A 19,874-nucleotide genomic window follows, 5' to 3' on the forward strand; every position below is an offset into this window, starting at 1 on the left:
ATCTAAGAATTCTGGAATTAATAATAGAAATATTTAGAAAAATGACCGGACATAAGATAAACATGCCAAGGTAAAGGCATTCTTGTATGCCAGTAAGCTAAGAATCCTAATCATGATATTCCATTCACATTAACACCTGAAGCCATAAACCACTTCCCTTACACCTGATCAAGAACACTACACAATTATATTGGGGAAATGTAAGAGATTCGAATAAAATAGGTGTTGCTAAATGGAAAAATTCAATTTAGAAAATTTCTTTAGCACCAGATTAATCTGTTGATTCACTATGATTCCAATCAAAACCTGAAGATTCTCTGAATTTTTTTTTTTTTTTTAAAGAAACAAATCTACATTTAATAAATGAGAGAAAATGGCAAAGACAACTCTGGAAAAAAAGGGTGAGGTGGGGTTGGGAGAGTCTGTCAGACCAGACATTAGAACATATTACTGACTAAAAATACTCAAGCGTATGATACAAAATAGTACCATAAACCAACAGATACTGGTTTGATGTCTATTATCCGCTTCCAGAAATGGTATCAAAGTGAGGTGTGATGGGCAAGACAGGGCCCAAAGAAGACAAAATGGCAACATTGAGAATTTGGGGCACTTGGGCAGTTACACAGATTGAAGGAAATTCCCACTTACAATCTACAGCATGGAGCATCACCCCCACCCAAAAGGGTTTGTAACCCCATCAACTAAGTTGCTTTCTCGGTAGGAAGGATGCTCCTGAGTTGAGCCCTATTTCTGAGGTGGGAGAGGCAGGGAGGGTTAGGTGTATATGCATATCTGCTGATAGCTGTTGCATTTCCTTGGCTAGTTCTGCTACTCACAGTGTTCTCGGAGAGGGGGTTTTGTAATCACCAGGACATCTTTTTCTCAATCCAGTTGTTTGAATTTCCAGAACCAAACTAGGTTGGGGAAACACCCTGAATTTGCAGATTGAATATTCTCAGTTTCATCAGAAGTTTGCTGAGCATCTAGGATGTACCAAGCTCTGGACCAGGCCCAGGGCACAGAAAGTTCATGCCATGTAGTGACTTGCGCCTTGCACAGGGTGAATTCGCACTGGCCCCTCGTGGAGCTGGGATGCAGACTCACTGAGGAAGGGTCCAGCCAAGCGCCACCAAATACAGTTTGGTGTTTCTCACTTCATTATGTAAGAATGACTGGATGCGTTACAAATAGTCAATTGTTATTATGACTTAGGACATTAAGTTATACTCGAGGGCATTATCAGGAGAGAACTTTTTGCCATGGTGAGGGTCACAGGGGAGGCCAGATCCCAAATGCTGAAGACTGGAGTGAAGCCCAGGTTAGGACCAGGGAGAGGAGACAAATGCCAGAGAAGAGGGTTGTTTCGCAAGGAGCTGGCGGGTGTGGCTGATCTTGTGGGCCAGTTAGGGGGCTGGCCTAGTTCAGTGGATGGTGACTCTGGAGGCACATTATAATGACCTGGGAGCTTTAAAGAAAATCTGTGCCCAGATTCCAGCGCAACCCAATTAAATCAGAATCTCTGGGGGAGACGCTCGGTGACTAAAGCTCTGCAGGTGATTCCAATGTGAAAGCAGGTCTGAGAACAGAGCTCAGGACGGGAATGAGGTTGCTGCTTCTTGCTTAATTGTACTTGACCTGGTGCAAATGAAAGCATGCGTGCATGTGCCCACCCACACATAAAAATCTTGGCCAATATTGCAATTTTAGACAAAATGAAATATTTAGCATACGTGTTGTCAGGTATCATCTTGAGTCTTGAGGATGTGTTGATGAAGCCATGTGCAGAAGACAACTGCGATGGTATTTCAAATTTAGTCTCATCTCTAGGACTTAAGCACAGTGCTCAAGTTTTTTTTCTTTTTAATCTATTCCTCTTTTTTTCTATAAATAGCTAAGTTTTATTTTATTAAGTTTTACTCTTTTTTCCTATTACAATCTTATGATACGTAGGATCAAACACATGAAAATTACATCTTACCAATGAAGTATTTAATATCATATTTATCATAATTTAAGCTCTACAAAGATATTGAGTGTTTACATTATATGTGATTGTGCACGTAAGTGCTAAGTTTTAGAACCTTAAATGGTTGTGAGGCACTAAGGTAGAAGCCGAGATAAGCAGAATAAAATTAAAACCTAATTAAGATTTCTTCTTCTTCGAATGAACTGTTGGGTGTGATATTGAAAATGTTCGTTCTAATTTAAGCCATCATTGAGGTCTTTGTGATTGTATATAAAAGAAGGATTCTGGAGACACAGAAGCAAAAAAATCAGGGCTCCTCATCCTACAAGGCCTGTGTCCCTGTCATTTACTTTCTTACCCACTCACTCCTCTGACTAGAAGGGGCTGTATCTGTGAACTCTTTTCTTTCTTCGAGAGTGTCTCTCTGCCAGGCTCTTGGCTGGGGCCATCAGCAAAAGGTTGAAAGGGCTCTTCTTGTGCCTTAGAAAAGAGTTTGCCTACAAAGTATGTCATGAGATGGGGGAAGCCTGCAAGGTTTTGTCTAGAACTTCTCAGGGATTTGCTCCACTGGAGGGGAGGGTCATGGTTCTGAATGAGGCATCTTCTTTCTGAGGCCAGTTTGTCGGACACGTTCTGACTTCAGAGTCCTAGCTTGAGGTTCCCAGTGTGAGCTGGTCACCATACGATGTATCTCAAGAAAAAAAAAAAAAGCACCATAAGGTTTACGGATGGGGCTTCCCTCTGTGTGTGTGTAAAAAACAAACCCAGGTCTGGTTCAGATCAGAACTGAAGGAACGGAAGAAGAAATCCAACCCTTTTCAGAAGGTCCAGCCTTTCCCTGTCCCTGGGTGGCCCTTAGCCCATCACCCAGCATCGCCTCCAGGGAAAAGCCTGCCTAAAACTCTAGTCCTCAGAAAACTCCTGTTCTGAGAAGGAACCTGGGCAGCGCTGCGGCTGCAGCTGCTCTGATGAAGGAGCTAGACCAGGATGACAAGGCAGGCCTCTGTAAAAAATCTTCCAAGGAGGTAAGCAGGAAAAAAAAGAGAGATTCCTCATTTACACCAAGAGTAAACTTCCTGTCGTATTAAACAATGAGGCATTCAAAATCGCCTGAGTAAAAGTCCCCTGATGTAATGAGAGGGTGAGCAATTTCATGTCAGGCTGTTGTTATGGGATTTATACATGTCCTAGCTAGGGCTTGAGGTGAAAACCGGAGCCAAAAACAATAGCCCTAAACCCCACATGCACAGAAACCTCATTCCAGTGGAGTTTCCTTAAGAGAGAACACAGCAGACTCTTCACAAACAAAGTGACTTCAAAGGTAGGCTTGCATCACTAGCCTCCCCAACTTGACGCTTCCCTTTAGCCCAGACCTGGCCCTTCTGTTTCTTGGTTTACTTTATGAGGTTCTCGCACACATCGCAGAGCAATTATCTGAGCGCCAGGCCAACAGGAAAGCAATTGTAACTGAGTGCTTCCTTTGTCAGGCGCTGACGCTGGCCACTGCGATGGCGACAGGAGGTGCGCCGGCCCCCGGTGACAAGGCAGCCCCTCCCCCCATGCTCTCTCACTGAATTCCCGAGGGGGGAGGACACCAACGGGATGGGGGAACGGGGAAATTTTCTTACATCACTTGACGTGCTTGCTTTCACTCCCCAAAATCCTGAGTCATGACAAGCTGTATTGCCTCGGGGCTCTGGCTGAAACCAGAGGTTATAGATTTGGAAATCTGACTCCATCAGCTGACTCTTGTCCAATTCATCAGAGGAAACGTGTATTATTTTAGTCGCCCCCTCTTCGAGCTGAAGTGCCTTCTAATTGAGGGCATTACGTGAGGAAAGTGGCTCTGTAGTGGCTTAGTAAGCCGATGCCATGCTGGTGAACAATATTTGACATTCGGTGAGTTTACAAAAAGGGCAGTCTCTCTGTTTGTTTAAACTGAGATTAAGTGAAAGGAAAAGTTTTTCTTTCCCATCCCAAGACAAATGCGAAACACATGTTTTCCCTTTTGACTTTGTAGTACAAGGCTCAAACAATCCTCCCCACCCCCCTCACTGTGCGTTTTCAAGGATTGCAGAATGTTTCCTCTCTTTGGTGGCCAAAGCCAATATGAGCCTTTGTATTTCCAGACAGTGCTGCAGCTCATGGTGATGGTCCAGTTTGTTCCAGGTAATTATGTGTGGGGTGTTCCCAGGCCTCCTATTGTATGGGTAGGTAGGGTGGTGAGATCTAGTACAGGGAATCCCGGGAACTAGGTTCATGTCATAGGTAGGCCTTTGCCTGTGTGACCTCACTAAGCCTCACTCTCCTCATCTGCAAAATGAAGTTGGTTGAACTTGAAATGTCTCGAGTAACTTCCAATTCTGGAAAGACTGCTCGTTCCGGTTGGTTTTTCTGGTATGTGGGAGATATTCCTAGTTGAGGGCACCCTTATAGCATGGGCTGGGGGCAGTACTGGAGACCTCAGTCAAGCAGCCTGCCTCACCGTGACCTTGAACAACTCACTGGCCCTCTTTGTGAGTCCTTCTTATCAGAGAGAGGAGGTTCGACAGTCTTGCCCCTGACACAGCAGCTTAGATGTGACAAGCCTGAATGACTAGGGTGTAAAGTACTTTGAGTTTCTTGGACTAAAATGATTATTTATCTTCAAAGATAAGTTTAAAAAATGTTACCTCCCACACACACATATTTTTTTGATTATCCAAAAATAAAGTAATGAGAATCAATATTCTTTACTCTTGGCTTTCCTTAAATCGCGACGAGTTCAGAGAATACAGTTAGCCAACATGGGCTGCGAAAATCAGGATTTCTTCCTCCTGTGTTGGTCAAAGCAATGCTCCTTGCTTTTGTCATGTTGCTACTCTGCTCAGAAACCTTCAAGATTCCCCTTACATCTAAGATTCAACCCAAACTGACATTTAATTCCTGTTATGACCTGGCTTCAACCTGCATTATCTACTCCTCCTACCTAAAATTTCAGAATTTGCTAGAACCTCCACCAATGATGTCACCATCGCCCCGTATACGTCACCCTACAAGTGGGCAGAAGGTCTCTGTTTAGACACAGTGGCATGGAGAAGCCTCTGATACTTTTCAAATCATCCCTAATGTGGACCAGTTGGTAGATCTAGCATCTCCTTTGCTTCCGTAACAGTTAGGTTAGCTAAGAGATGCGACGATATCTCAGTGGCTTAAAGAATGTAGAATGTTTTTTCTCTCTCAAGTAACTGTCAGAGGTGAGTGATCAGGTTAGCAAGTGGCCCCTGCTCTCCACAGTCATTCTGGGACCCAGGCTCCTTCTAACTGGGGTTTCAACATCCCATAGGGTATCCCTGTCCAAGCTGGGTAGCTGCCAAGTCGCCGACGCAGTCAGCAAGAGCAGAACAGTGTGAGGAGCGGGTGTGCCTGCCTCTCAAGGGCCCCAACTCCCAACACAAACCATTTGTTAGCATCCTACTAATGAGAACTAAGTCCCAAGGCTATATTCAACGGCAAGGGAGGCTGGGAAACGTAGTACAACCACGAGGGAGGCTGGGAGACGTAGTACCCACACCCCGCGGCAGCGTGGAAAGTGGACGTTGGTAGGCATGGCCATGCACAAGCCTCATTGGTCTTTCAGTCCCAGAAACACATTGAACTCGTTCCGCACTGAGGCCAATGCTCCCTGCCCTGCCTCCCTGCCTCCCTGCCTCCCTGCCTCCAACTTAAATGCCACTCCTCAGAGGCCTGCCCTTACCAACCCAGGAAAAGTGGGCCCCTCATCGCTCTTTCCAGCCTTCATTTGTGTCCTGCCGGGCCCCTGTCATATTTTAGTGATGTGTGTGTGTGTGTGTTTAGGCTGCATGAAGACAGGGACTTTGTCTCGTGCCTGACACTGGGAGGCTGAAAAAGGATTTGTTGAATGATAGAATGTATGGACACCATATGCTGACTAAAAACAGTCTTTTCTGCCAAGCACACGACACTGTTAGGTCATTTGTGGCAAACGAAAAGCCCCAGGTGTCTTTTCACATCAACTGTGCTGAGACCTATTTCTCCATCTGCTTCTTGAAAAGTTGCCCCTAAATACAGTATTTCATTTTACACCTATTGTATTTCAGCTGCTGGGTTTGTCCATCATTCTAGCCCCAAAAAACATTTTTGATATATCAACTGATACATTTATTTTTCCCTTCAAGTTTTATATTATCCAAAACTCTGCTAGATGCATTTTTTATGTTTCCTTTTATTATTGGTAAACATCAATGAAGCTGGAAAAAAGAAATGGGCCAAAGAAAAGAAATGACCTGTCGGTATCAGCGCCCATCCTTGTACCACCATCGACCCACCATCAAGTCTCTTGGGGACGAGTGTCTACTCATACAAACCACACTCTTAACAAGACTCTCACCGAGCCTCACTACGTCAGGCGCTCTGCTGAAAGTGAGATGCACAGCAGAATTCAGGGCCTTCCATTCCACTCCAGGATCATAGAAACTTCCAGCCAATGGCAAGAATCCTTGATAACATCCTCTAGTTTTCCAGGCTAGTAACCTTATAAAAAACAGTAAATGTCTAGTTTCTAGTGAAAGCATATTTAGTGACTTCTAATGATTACTGTTTTCTCATAAGTGTTTACAAATCTTTAATTCACAATTTCTTCTGAAGCTTTTCTAGGATCTACCCTCCTCTCCTTTCTGTCAACCCCGCCACATCGACCCATTTTCTGTCCCCAAATGCTCCTTTATCCTCACACCTCTAAGCAGTCACTCCTCTGTCCCTTCTGGTAGGAAATGCTTTTCCTACATGGCTCTGAGACTCCAAATCCTGACTTCCCTTCAAGATCTAGCTTGAAAGTCACCCTTTCTGTGAAGCTGTCCCTCACCATTCCAGGTCTCTCTATGCTGAGTCCCTGCGGCATTTGTTCAACCCTAACCCTCCTCAGGGATTATTGCTCCTGCCTGGGCAGACTTTCTGAATGGCACAGGCCTTCCTCTTGTGATGCCCAGTCGGTGCCTTGCACAGGACCCTCACCCAACAAGGTGTGTAGATTCAGTTGACCAATGAAAATCAGCATCCACTTATGCCCTTTATTAAAACTTCAGCCTAAGCTGAGTTTAAGGGCCAGATGATGTGGTCTTCTAGTGTGTTTGAAAATTAATATGTATATATGATGTCTATTTTTTTTGGAGGGGGTAAAAGAAAAATTTGGTGAAGAATTATAAAGTCCCAAGGAAGCTGTAGAATTATTGGATTTTTTCATACTAAGGGAAACCACTCTATTTGATATAAAGTTCTGGGCAATCAAGATGGAGAGTGACATGATTAATCCAAACTACAACATTACAGCATCTGAAGTGTTCCAGCGCCAAAGAAGGCAAATAAAAATTCAGAACTACAAGCAGAAATATTTTTCAAAGTGTTTAGTCACCTTCCAGAAGCATATTTAGATTTACAAAAGATTTCAACTAGGGTTCTTTAACTACCCTTGTAGTTAAAACGATTTAAAACGATTTCATTCCCATACGACTTTGGAAGAAGTCAGTGTTATAAATGCAGTCCACCTGCATTTCACTCCCCCGAGCAGCATCAGAATCTGGCAAAGCTGCTGATGCCACATCATACCATTTTGAGAGGAAAAAGTTAGCTCTATTAGATCATCCAGTCCAATTCCTCCCAACTGCAACTGAAAACTTTGTTGCCAGTTGGGGAGGGGGCTCAGGAAGGACTGATTCTGCTGCTGCAGGAGTTCCCTGGGCCCTGTGCAGCAGTCACAAAAGAAGTCCCCACCTCTCCCTGGCCTCCTGGGGCCCGCCATCGCCTTCAGGCCAGAAAGAAACTTTCCTTTCTATCGAAATGCCCATGACTCTCATTATAAAACATCTCATTTTAAAAACCCTCTCTGCTGCTGGCTTTTTGAGCTTTAATAAATCCTGGATTAGTATGAAAACCACCCAGGCACTGACTCTCCACATTTCCCAACGAGCTGTCTGGAGCTGGCTTCTTCCACATGAGTAACTTCCCCAAATGTTGGGAAGGTTGCCCAACACCGTGAACTTACGACCACCAGATAAACTTCTCGGACGGAGCAGGAAAAGAAAAATCATCACGTTGTCAGTCTCCAAAGCTAGCACTGACCTCTCCCTGGTTTTTTTTTCGCTCTTTCCTCACTCTCCTTTCTTGCTCCCGGCAGTTCGTGCCCCTTTTTTTTGGACTAAGAAATGGAATTTGGGTTCCCAGCTACAACCAAGGACTTAAAACGTGGATTTTGGGCCTGCCCTTAATGTTGCTCTTTCTTATAACTTCTTCATGGTGGGACGTTCCGAGATCAGGAGGAAGCCTATTTCCCAGTTATTTTCATCCAGAGCTTCACTCCCTTCAAACGTGTCTGTCCATATTTCTAGGAACTTGCGATGCTACAGCTGCGCTAGAAAAAGGGCCACATTAAAGTTTCCAACCTTAACACTTACTGGCTTTCACTTCGTGTGGGCTCAGGGCCACTCTCACTGTTTCCAGTTTCTTTCCAGCCTCCACTTTTCCTTCCCTTATTTCCTTCTGTTCTTCTTTCCCTCTGGGGTGGACCTCCACGACACGAGTCCCTCGAGCCTTACACAGGAGCACGGTTGCCTCTGTCACCCCCTTAGCTTAGCAGGTGTTAGGCTGAGGCATGAACAGGTGCTGACGCAGAACTTAACAGTAGCATCAAAAGGCGGCACCATGGGAGTGACCCATTCTGGGGGCGGCTGAAGGCTTACAGTTAAACCAACTGCATCTGTAGATGCATCTCCCCGTCCATAAAATGGTAAATGAAATCTGCTTAAAGTACAGAGAAACACCGATTCCTTTTTTTTTTAATGTGGTACAATACACATACATTTTTACTATTTTAGCTATTTTTAGGTACACAGTTCTGTGGCAATAAGTGCATTCACGGTGTTGTGCAACCACCACAATCATCCATCTCCAGGGCTTTTTCATCTCCCCCAAATGAAACTTTGTCCCCATGAAACACTAACTCTCCATTCAGCCCTCTCCCCCAGCCCCTAGCAACCACTATTCTATCTTCTGTCTATGATTCTGACTACTTTAAGTACTGCATATAAGAAGAAGAATGCAGTGATCATATTGTCTTTTGTGACTGGCTTAGTTCACTTAGTATAATGTCCTCAAGTTTCATCCATGTAGTAGTATGTGTCAGAATTTCCTTCCTTTTTAAGGCTGCACAGTATTTCTTTGTAAGCATTCACCACATTTCATTTACCCATTCACTGTTGATTGATTCCTCTTTTTTAAAAGAGTGAAGTTTGTATTTTAACAATTGGGGAGTTGAAGAGTCAGTGGAGTTTGGTGAGAATAGCACTGAACCGGATGTTAGGAAACCTGGGGCTTAGTTCCAGCTCTGCAGCAGGTGACCTTGGACCGATGGCTCCAGCCAAAGTGGACTGGAGGAGCCCCTGCGTCAGAACTCACTGGGCTACCTGGGAGGATCACAGACTCCATAGATTTGTCTCCGAGCATCTGTATTTCTACAAGGCCCCCCAGGTATTCTTGTATATTCAAGTTCCAGAACCACTGCTCTGGGACTCATTCTTTCATTAGGGATATACCAGAAATTTTTTGAATGGGGCTGCACTGTTGCTCAGGAGAACGCCAGGGTTTCCTAGAGGGACAGTGGGGACTCCCAGGTGGCCGGGTGCAAGGCCCAGAGCAGAGAGGAAATTCAGCGTCAGGACTTGGGTCCCTGTCCCTGCTTGCTTTATCTCTTTTGCCTCCAAGAGTCTACAGAATTCTTAAAAGCAAATATAAAGCCAGCAGGATCATATTAAAAATGACTTCTACTGAAATTACATGAATTTCAAAATTACTAAATGTATTTTTGAAATTATCGTTAAGTTTTAAACATGATTGTTTTATAAACTTGGTTTTGAATACTCTTGTTTGGGTTTTAATATAAAGTTGTTTTAAATTAATTTTAAGCTCTGGCAAAAGGTTTCATAGAGCTTTGGATGTTTCTCCTGCCAAACTGCCGACAGGCCATTTCTGTAAATGGTCATTTTGTATGTACATTTAGTATTACGCGGGCCCTGTAGAATGCATATTTCGGTCCATCAGTCATAACTCTGCCTAATCTCAATAATTCTAATTCTTTATTATAAAATATGATTACAGACCTTTGGGCAAAGCTAACGTCTGACTCCCACTCTCATCTTGGCTCCACCTGGCCTTGTTTGATCTCAGACAAGTCCCTTAACCTCTCTGCAGGAGACCCCTTTTCTCTGGGAACTTCTCTCCCCACCCAGCCCCTCTCCTTATCAATAAACTGGGTAGCAGAAAGAGCCATTACAAAGAAAGAATAACAGTTGTACACGTGGAAAGAAGCAGAAAGACCCCGGGCACCCTGGGTTTTAAAGGCTTTGCACTTCCCAGCTCCAGTCCCTCTCTAACAACTGACTGCACGCCTTGGGTTCCATGAGGTACTCCTGCACACTTATAACAAATTATCCTCTTTTCTTTCCCCTCTTTTTAGAAAAATGTTTTTATTGATTTGAGAGAGAGGAAAGGAGAGGGAGAGAGATAGAAACATCAATGATGAGGGAGAGTCATTGATTGGCTGCCTCCTGCACACCCCCGACTGGGGATCAAGCCTGAAACCCCGAGCATGTGCCCTGACCAGGTATCAAACCATTACCTCCTGGTTCACAGGTCAACGCTCAACCACTGAGCCATGCTGGCCGGGCCCCTCTCCCCTTTGGATTAAAAAATATTATATTCATTGGCTAGACTTGATATTCCAAAGTTACTCTTCTATTTGGAATAAAGCATTGAAGGCTGAGGGGATTTTGAGATGCAAAGACAAGGGGAGGACTTTGAAATGCATATATTTTCAAGTAACAGTAACGTACTTAAAAAAGTAATTGAGCACTTTATGTGTTTCAGGAAGGGTACCAGGAGTATTCATTCACTCCTTTCTTGCTTTCCCTGAGTCAGGAGCAGGGGCTGGGACCAGAGAGCTCTCTGTGGTTCAGACCCCTAGAGAGCTACGGGCAAGCAAGGGGTGGGTAGCCGGACAGTTAGTGTGTGCTAGGTGCTAGGATGGGAGGAAGGACAGGAGATGGCCACAGAGGAAGGCATAGGATCCAACTCAGGAAGACTTCCTGGAGGAAATTTTGCTTAAACTAGAGAATGAATAGAATGAAAAGAATGAAGAGAAGGTGTTGTAGAAGAGAGAATAGCCTGCTCAGTGCACACATCAGGGCACTGAGCATGGGGACACTGGTGAGGTGAGCAAGGGCAGAGCATGCAGGGCTTGTGGGCCATGCCAGGGAGTCTGGACTTGACTCTGAGGCCCTGGGGGACTACTGGAGGTTTTTAGCAGGGGGTAAATACATATACTCTGCAAAGTTCCCTTTGGCTGTGGACCATGGTCATGACCTACCTCACGAGACAACTGTAAAACTTCAATGAAATGATACACATTAGAAGCACGCTGTATCCCGGGCTGGAATGGCTCAGTGGTTGAGCATCAACCTAGGATCCAGGAGATCAAGTTTTGATTCCCAGTCAGGGCACGTGCCCTGGTTGTGGGCTTGATCCCCAATAGGGGGCGTGCAGGAGGCAGCCAATTAATGAACGACCCTCATCATTGATGTTTCTATCTCTCTCTCCCTCTTCCTTCTTCTCTCTGAAATCAATAAAGATATATTTAAAAGAGAAAAAAAAAAAAAAAAAAAGCACGCTGTAAATCCTATGTAAAGGTGAGCTCTGTATTGGCCTGAATGGCAGTTATTACCTACTCAAGTCCTTTCTGGAGACAGGTTGTTAGTCTGGCCCTCACCGTTCACTCCTGCCAGGTCGGCAGCCCCTCCCTTAAAGGAGTCTCTCTGGAATCTCAGAGAAGTGGTGAGTGACCCTGAACAGCTAACAGGCTGTTAGTTGGAAGAAGTGATTAGTTCCCTGTCCCTATGAATTGTCATTCCCCCAGGAGGAGAAGACTGAGACAGAAACTAGTAGAACTAGTTTTCAAAACACTTGCAACACAAAGAAAGAGAAAACAGATTTGACCTTAGTTTTAGGGTCAAAGAATAAGTTCATTTTATCCATTTAGCTGCCTGGTATTGCATCTTAAATTTCAAACAGCTCCTGCCTGAAAGGCTTGGCTTGGAGGGGTCCTAGGACCAGTAACTTTGGGTAAAAGGTGACTTAAAGGGAATGAAAAGGGGAGGGGGTGTATTTAGGGGCTCTAGTTAGTGAGTTTTGGTTTCCAAAAAAAAAAAAAGCCAAGTTGGACTTAGCAATTGAGATACACCTGATTTTCTGGTAGCACAACTCAAGTTAGGACATTGGACAGGAAGCTTGAAAGAGCAATTCAGTGGCATGCAAACTCCAGAAGGTACTTATTGTGGAAATTTATGTGCATACGAAAGTAATTCCCGGAGAAGGCCCTTTGAAAAGGTTGGCCCTTGGCCCTCCTCTCTACTTCCTCACCTGCAAATGAGTGAAAGAGCTCAAGGAAAGAGTTCATATTGCTACAGCCATGTTTCTAATGACTCCATGACTTGTTTTTTTCGCAGATCAGTGTCATTCTTTGACTTTCCCTTTTGAATACTGTTTTCTGTTTCTGCCTCTTTAATCAGAACTAGAAATTCAATTAACAAGGAGGAAAAAACAGAAATAGTCTTTTCAAACCAATTTCCTTGTGCTCATGAGAGGTTTTGAGGTTAGGTCAGCACATCTCTGTTTCCTTCTCTGGCTTCTGACATTGAAGATAGGCAGGTGACTGAGCCAAAAGCTGTCGCCGGCCATAGCAATGACCATTCCTGTCTTGGCTTTGGGGACTGCTCTTCAATATCTTGGCATATAATAACAGTTTTGTTTATCAGGTTAAGGTTTTTTTTCAAACACTGATTATTATTATTTTTGCAACACCTATCAAAGAAAGAGAAAGCAGCCATGCCAGGGTATGCTCAGAGGCCACTGTGCTGTATCAAGGACTTCAGGTTTCCTGTTGACTAGCCTACATTTTTCTTTGCACCAAGACTCACACCCCCCCTCCCCCGCCCCGCCCCTAAGAAAACTGAACAATGCAAAGTGGACATAACTTGAAATGCTTTGAAGGGAAAAGTCACGCTACGTTTTTAGGCTACAATACTTTTTTCAGGTAGCTTAAAAGAAACCAAGCTGAGTCCATTTTCAGGGAAGCTCTTCGAGCTTGGGGAAATAAGGCATTTACTAAATCAGCACACCCCCCCCCACCCTACCAATCCTTAAGTGCTTCTAAACGTGGCTGGGCTGGTGTTTACAAAGTAGACTAAGAAAAGTCTGAATGTTCAATCAAATTACTATCTTTCTATGGAAGAATGTTCACAAGATATAGCTACCTGAGAGAGAGATTCCACTAAGTTAAATGTTTTGTACTCACACACACACACACACACACACACACACACACACACACAGAAAATACACTAAAATGGGTGGTGGGACAATGGGTAATTTTTTTCTTTATGCTTTTCTTATTTTTCCAAACCTCCTACCATAAGCAGGTATTATACTGATAGCAAAGCATAGTGTTTACAAGCACAGACGTTGGAGCCAGGTCGAGTGGTTCAAATCCTTGCTCTACCACTTCCGGTGGTGGCATTAAGCAAATAACTTATTTCTTCTGTCTCATTTTCCTCATCTGTGAAATGGTGATAAGGATTATAACTATCTATAGGGTTGGTAGGAGAATGAAAGAGTTAATATGTATAAAGTGCTTAGCAAATGTCTAGCACCTAGTAAGCACTATGTGTTTGTTAAATACAGAAAAGACTAATCTTAAAAAAGTAAAGAAAAATCTTAAATTTAGTCAAATTGTGGTTAATTTTCTCTGGAATGTTATTGGTCATATTTCTATTACATTCATTTTTTTCTGATGCATGTTGCTGAAGAGAGGATACCTATATCCCTGTGTCTATGTTTGCCCTCAGCTAATATAGTTAGGGTAGATAGATGACATTTGATGGGTAGCTAAAATTCTTAAAGTTATTTGCCAGGTTATGACAAAGAGCAGGAATTTCCCAAAGGTATACCACCCTCCGCCCCACTTTGGTCAGAGCTGAATTGCAGCAAGTCTAATTCTCTCCTAAACCACAGGTTATACTATCACAATTTAATTCGTGACGTTCACAGAACTGAAAGGATCCTTGACCTTTGGTAAATGATGCCCCCTGGCCCAGGTGGAAATGCCCTGGATAAACCTGTGTTGGGTGATACGTGCTTTACTTCCTCACGTAGGCCTGGGAGGAACAGAGGGAAATGAGAACCGGCTTTGTGGTAGAAAATCAAATAATTGTGAAATTGTTAATGACTGATAAGAGAAGATGAAGGATACAGTGACGAGGCAGAATGAGCTCAGGAAGATCTTTTCCCAACATTAAGAGAGTATCTACACAAAAGCAAATCCACCAACACGCTTTATGTCATCTTGTAGACTAAATAACTGAATGATTGAGCTCATTTGTCATTTTGTAATAAAAATGCTTTGGTGAGGTGTAGCCCAAGAACTGACAGAAAGAAGGAAATTTAAAACAAAACAAAACAAAACAAAACAAAAAACAGCCCCAAAGGTGGGGAGCCTCCTGCCTGGGGGAGAGAGGACAAGATGGCACTAAAAATCATTTAAAACCACACCGATGTTGTTTCCTTTCAGCCAAGGGGAAAATATTCTAGAAAAAGGAAACTCCAAATCTCTTGTTTACCCAGCTGTCTGTACAAAGTGAATTATTCATGATTAAATGTGAATAATAAACCTATGCAAATATTTGTTGTATTTTCAATTTTGAGGAGGTTGGGGGAGCAGCAGGAAATGAAGTCACTTTAAAATGATTTAGTGAACTATCTTTTTTAGAAATATATCAAGAAAACAAATTTTGATTTTTATTTATATACCATCCCCCCCCACCCCCCAAATAAAACAGGTGGGTTTTTCTTTAGGAGTCTAAGTCCTATTTATTGGCAATGACAATCTAAAGCTTTTCTCTTAGTATCATGACCTTCATATAATTTCCTTAGAAACTAATTGTGAAAGTTTTTTGTTTTTTTAAATTTTCTAACTTTAGAGGGTTAAAAAGCTTACAGCAGAAGTTCTATAATGGGAAACCTTAACTGACAAGTTTCCAAGTACTGCTGCTTACTGTAAATTCTTACCTATAAATTTCAGTTATAGGTTTTTGATAAAGGGAATATTACAATAATACTGATACCTGGCAGGTTTAAGCTATTTATCTTGTTGGTTACAGGATTGGTTTAACAGTTTCCATTAGAACTGTTAGACCTTTAGCTAGAACTAGGTTAGATTTTATACAGCTTGTCCATTCTAAGAAGCAAAATCCAAGCAATAGCAAAACAGTGAAAGGCGTTTTATCACCTTGCAGCCTCTATAACTTTTCAAAGTCGCTTTACATAGTGTGTCATTACCACAATCTCTTAAAGAGTTTATAGCATGCAAATGACTCTTCTATGTATACTGTAATCATAAATGAGTTTCCTTAATAATAATAAAAAACTTTCCCCTGAGCTCCATCCTTAAGGCTGAGTTCATTCTGACTGGAGCCCATGTTTCAGTTAACCATTTAACATCTTAGTCCAGATTCAGATGAATCTCACTTTTGCTCAATAATAATCTCAATGTCTGGAGGAGGGGACAGAGAATTGTCTGGTCTCTCTTGGCTCCTAGGCTTCAGGCTCTCTCTAGAACCCCTGCTGAAAGGGCTGGCCCTCCAAGGGAGCTCTCTCCATCCCTCCTCCAAGCAATCCCAGAGCCCAGGCAGAGGGACTTCAAGCACCATGCCAGATTTAGGGTAGACTGCCACCACCCACTGCTTCTACCTCTTGGTTGTTAAAAACTCTAGGTGGGTCACTACCATTCACATTTCACAGCTAATGAAACGGAGGAAGAGAGAAGATAAACAATTCGTCCAGAAAAAAAGAAAGAACCAAGATTAAGTTAAAATCCAGACTTTAACTGGCCCTGGTATGGTGGCTAGGTTGGTTGGGGTGTCCCCTACACCAAAAGGTTGCAGGTTTGAATCCTGGCTGGGGTGCGTACAGGAGGCAACCAATCAATATTTCTCTCTTACATCAATGTTTCTCTCTCTCTCCCCTCCCTTTCCTCTCTCTCTAGAAATGAATAAAAACATGTCCTCGGCTGAGGATTAAAAAAATAATAAAATAAAATCCAGACTTTGACCGACAAATCTCTTGTAAGTTCTGCACATTACACTACCCTGCACAACCTTCCCCAGCGTACCTAGAAACCAATGAACTGGTGATTTACCAGTAATTAGCACAACCCCTAGCACTGTAGGTAATCTTTTGCCATTCTCTTTTCCTTCTGCTGTTGTCACTTCTGGCAATTTGGACAGTGTGAAAATGGGCCATACAGAGGAATGAGAGACCAGAAAGTCATCCAATCTACTCCCAGGCGTTAGGCCGCACTGCACCGAAACCAACCTAGACTTTAAAAAACTCATGTTCGAATGTCACGTAATGGATCCAAAGTCCATTTTATTACATTCTATGTTGACCAGGGATAACTATTTTAGCAAAAAATGCATTAAAACTGCACTTTAAGGTTAATCAGCAATATTAATAAGAGTTGGTAGTAACACACTTGAAATGTTTCGAAAACTATGATTTATGTTTAATAAAACTCCATCAGTGAGTGGAAATTGGTTTCATTATTAACATTTTCACTATCCTGCTTCTCCCTAATTTCTGCAGTTATCTTAGCCGACTTGCCTCTCACTTTACAGGAACTTGTCTCCATTATGATATAGTTCAGTGGTTTCTTTCTAATCTTGTTACAGCTGGGGAGCCATTTCATTATGCTGGGAAGTTTCTGAACCTGCAGTGTAATTAATTCCTTTAATAGGCTCCTCTTTAGGGAAGGCCCATTAGTAGACATCACTATGAATTAACATCTTAGTCCAGGAGAAAAGCTCTTTGGAGGCAAAGTGAAACAGACAAATCTTTGTTGAGAGATGTGACCAGGGGACTTAACCGCATTCCTTGTGGTTTCAGAATGACATGCACATTCTGGGACCTGTAGATAGGCAGAGATAGTTGTTCTCAGTAATGGCCTGACCACACCAGTTCTTTAACACAGAGAGAGAGTTCTAAATATTATAATTTCTTAGAAGAAAGCAGCACGGCTGGTGGGTGCACTGAAGGAGAGGGAATGAAACTCTGCCCGCCGACTAACGCCTATGCAGACAGGCTGTCGGTAGCTTAAAGCACACCCGAGGGCTGCTGGACAAGTCCATTTTATCTTAACCTACTAAGGATTTTTATTTTCCCTCCCTTGATCTTGTTAAATAGCACTGAAGTCTTTCTGTTGGAGTTTGAATATTTTCTTGATTACTTTCACATATGGTCTCTGGAAGCAGATTACTCCAGGCTCAAAATTCTGCTGTTTACTAGCTGTGTAAACCTGGGCAAGTGGTACAACGCCTCTGTATCTCAGATACCTCCCCTGACAGATGCGAGCAGTGCCTGCCGCATTTGGTTGTGCAGAGGATTAGAGTAGGCACGTGCAAGGGCTGACAAGAGTGCCTGGCCCAGAGTCAGCACCACTGATGCTGACGGACACGGAGGCTAGCACTGCGGAGTGGAGGTCCCACTGTTCCTTGTAGGTCTAAAACACAGAAGCTGAAAAACAGACAGAGCAGAGGAATGGGCGCGTGGGCCGGGGGAGGAACATTGGCTATGAAAGGACATGAGGGAACGTCTGGGGGTGCAGAAATGCTCTATATGTTGATTGTGGTGGTGGTTACCCTGGTGTAAGCTCCAAAAATAAAAACCCCACTCAAACAATTCTTTCCCTAATTACTCCCTTTAAGATACTAGTCCAGGCCCTCATCACTTTGCATCTGGGTTAATACAAAAGTCTCCCAGTTGATTTTCTGCCTCTGAGCTCTTTCTTCTCTAATCACTCCCTTAATGTGCCCATGCTCACCTCCACTTCTAGGGCCACTTCAATAAACATGCCAAGTACAGTGTACTTTGCCATTTGTTTTAAAGGGAGGGACAGAAACAAATGTGCTGTGCTATGCTAGTAAAGTAAGTCCTCACTTAATGTCATTGATAGGTGTTTGGAACTGCGGCAAAATGTACAACGAAACCAATTTTACCATAGGCTACTCGATATAAACAAGAGGTAAGCTCCTCTGGCATCTCATCAATGCTATAACGAAATAACATTGAACTAAATGAGGTTATTGTAAGACTTGCTGTATGTTTACTTTTACGCTTAAAATATCTCTGAAAGATATATGAGAAAGTGGTTGTGCTAGTTACCTACAAGAAGGGGAACTGGGTGGCTGGGAGGGATATTTTTCAGTATAGCCTTTTGTTCCTCTTTTTTTTTTTTTAAATTCTCATCTGAGGACATGCTGAGAGAGAGAGAGAGAGAGAGAGAGAGAGAGATTGATCAGTTGTCTTCTGTACATACCCCAATCAGGGATCGAACCTGCAACCCAGGTATGTGCCCTCACCGGGAATTTAACCGGCAATCTTTCAGTGCACAGGACAATACTTAACCAATTGAGCCCTCTGGCCAGGCCAATTATTTTCCAAAGGGACAGCATCCTGGACAACTTGGTTTGAACACCTTTAGTGATGGGGAACTCATTACAGCTAGAAGCAGTCACCAGCTGACAGCTCAAATTTCTAACAAAAACATTAAAATGTTGATCACCTTGCATGTGCCAGGCACTTTGCTAGAGCATGAGGGAGAAATTCCTCAACATGTTGAGCTCATATTTGCCTCCCTGCAACTTCCTCCCACTGGGTCTCTGTCCTGTTTGGAACAGCAGTGATTGAATCTTTGGCTCCCTGCATTTCACGACAGCCCCACAGGTACAAAGTTCTCAGACTTTCTTCTTCCCTGTTTATTCAGTCTCTTCTTCTATCGCATTCCCTAGGTGAGATTCATTGTTCTTATTGACAAGCATCTGCTTTAAAATGCAAGTGTGGGAGGGGCAGCACATTAAGCTTAATCTGATGCTCCCTCCCATCAACATCTCTTGAGGGAAAAGGGAGTTTTGATTTGGGGAAAGGAGTGAGGAGAGTGCTCAGAGGACAGACAATTGGGAGCATGGTTCAAGTTCTCGCCAGAGCTTGGAGAGGATGTTGATGCAGGATTTCTGGGTAGGCAAGAGCAGCACAGGGATCCCGAGCTCCTGAGACTAAGGGAGAAGTCACACCAAGTTAAAAAATAGCAATTACGATGAACATCTGTTGAGCATTGACTACATGGATGCTGGACAGTGTGTCTGAATTGTCTTGATTATGCCTCACAATGGTGTTACTAGATGGGGATGATTATTATCGACATGTTACAGACTGAGTAAAATGAGGGCTACTGAATTTCTAACTTGTATAGAAAACTGAAGTCAGGTTTTGAAGCCAACAACGTAGGCTTTTCCCTAACCACCTTGCTAAAAGGAAGAGGAAAACCTAGTTTTGCCTGCTTCCCTTAGGGCTAATTAGTAATTATCCAAGTGGAACTTAGATGCCCCAGACTTCTCCCACCTTCAGAAGTCCTGCAATATCCAAATACAGACCCCCCCCCCCCAAAAGTCCACTCTTATACCAGGTTTCTATCCCTAAGTGTTTGAGTCCCCAAGGAAGTTTCCATGCTCCACCAGTCTGTCTTAGATGGTTTTGGTTATCTGTGCCACGAGGTACTGCTGAACCTTGTGGCACAGTTAAGACCAGACTAAAATGTTAAATGAGACTTTTTCCCAGGGTCCCCTATTGAGCAAATCTCATGTGCAACTTCTAGCCAGTTTGCAGAGATCAGTCTACCCATCGCCCGCACACAGTCAGCTAGCAGTATTTGTGAGACCACCACATCCTACAACAGTCAGTATGAACAACTTTG

The 19,874-nt window shown here is 43.3% G+C and overlaps 1 protein-coding gene across 2 annotated transcripts in view; it reads right to left on the reverse strand.

Annotated features, from left to right (window-relative positions):
* Window positions 1–1,972: 1,972 nt before the first annotated feature.
* The window catches only part of HORMAD2 (HORMA domain containing 2), an 81,686-nt gene continuing 63,784 nt past the window's right edge, over window positions 1,973–19,874 (reverse strand). The window contains exon 9 of one of the 2 annotated variants that reach the window (XM_081122912.1): window positions 1,973–2,660. In XM_081122912.1, the coding sequence (XP_080979038.1) occupies window positions 2,550–2,660 (111 nt within the window). In that variant the 3' untranslated portion in view covers window positions 1,973–2,549. The remainder of the gene's footprint in view (window positions 2,661–19,874) is intronic. The other variant, XM_081122908.1, reaches the window with a different exon arrangement.

This window comes from Miniopterus schreibersii (assembly GCF_964146895.1).
Source record: "Miniopterus schreibersii genome assembly, chromosome: 20".
Taxonomy (NCBI): Eukaryota; Metazoa; Chordata; class Mammalia; order Chiroptera; family Miniopteridae; genus Miniopterus; species Miniopterus schreibersii.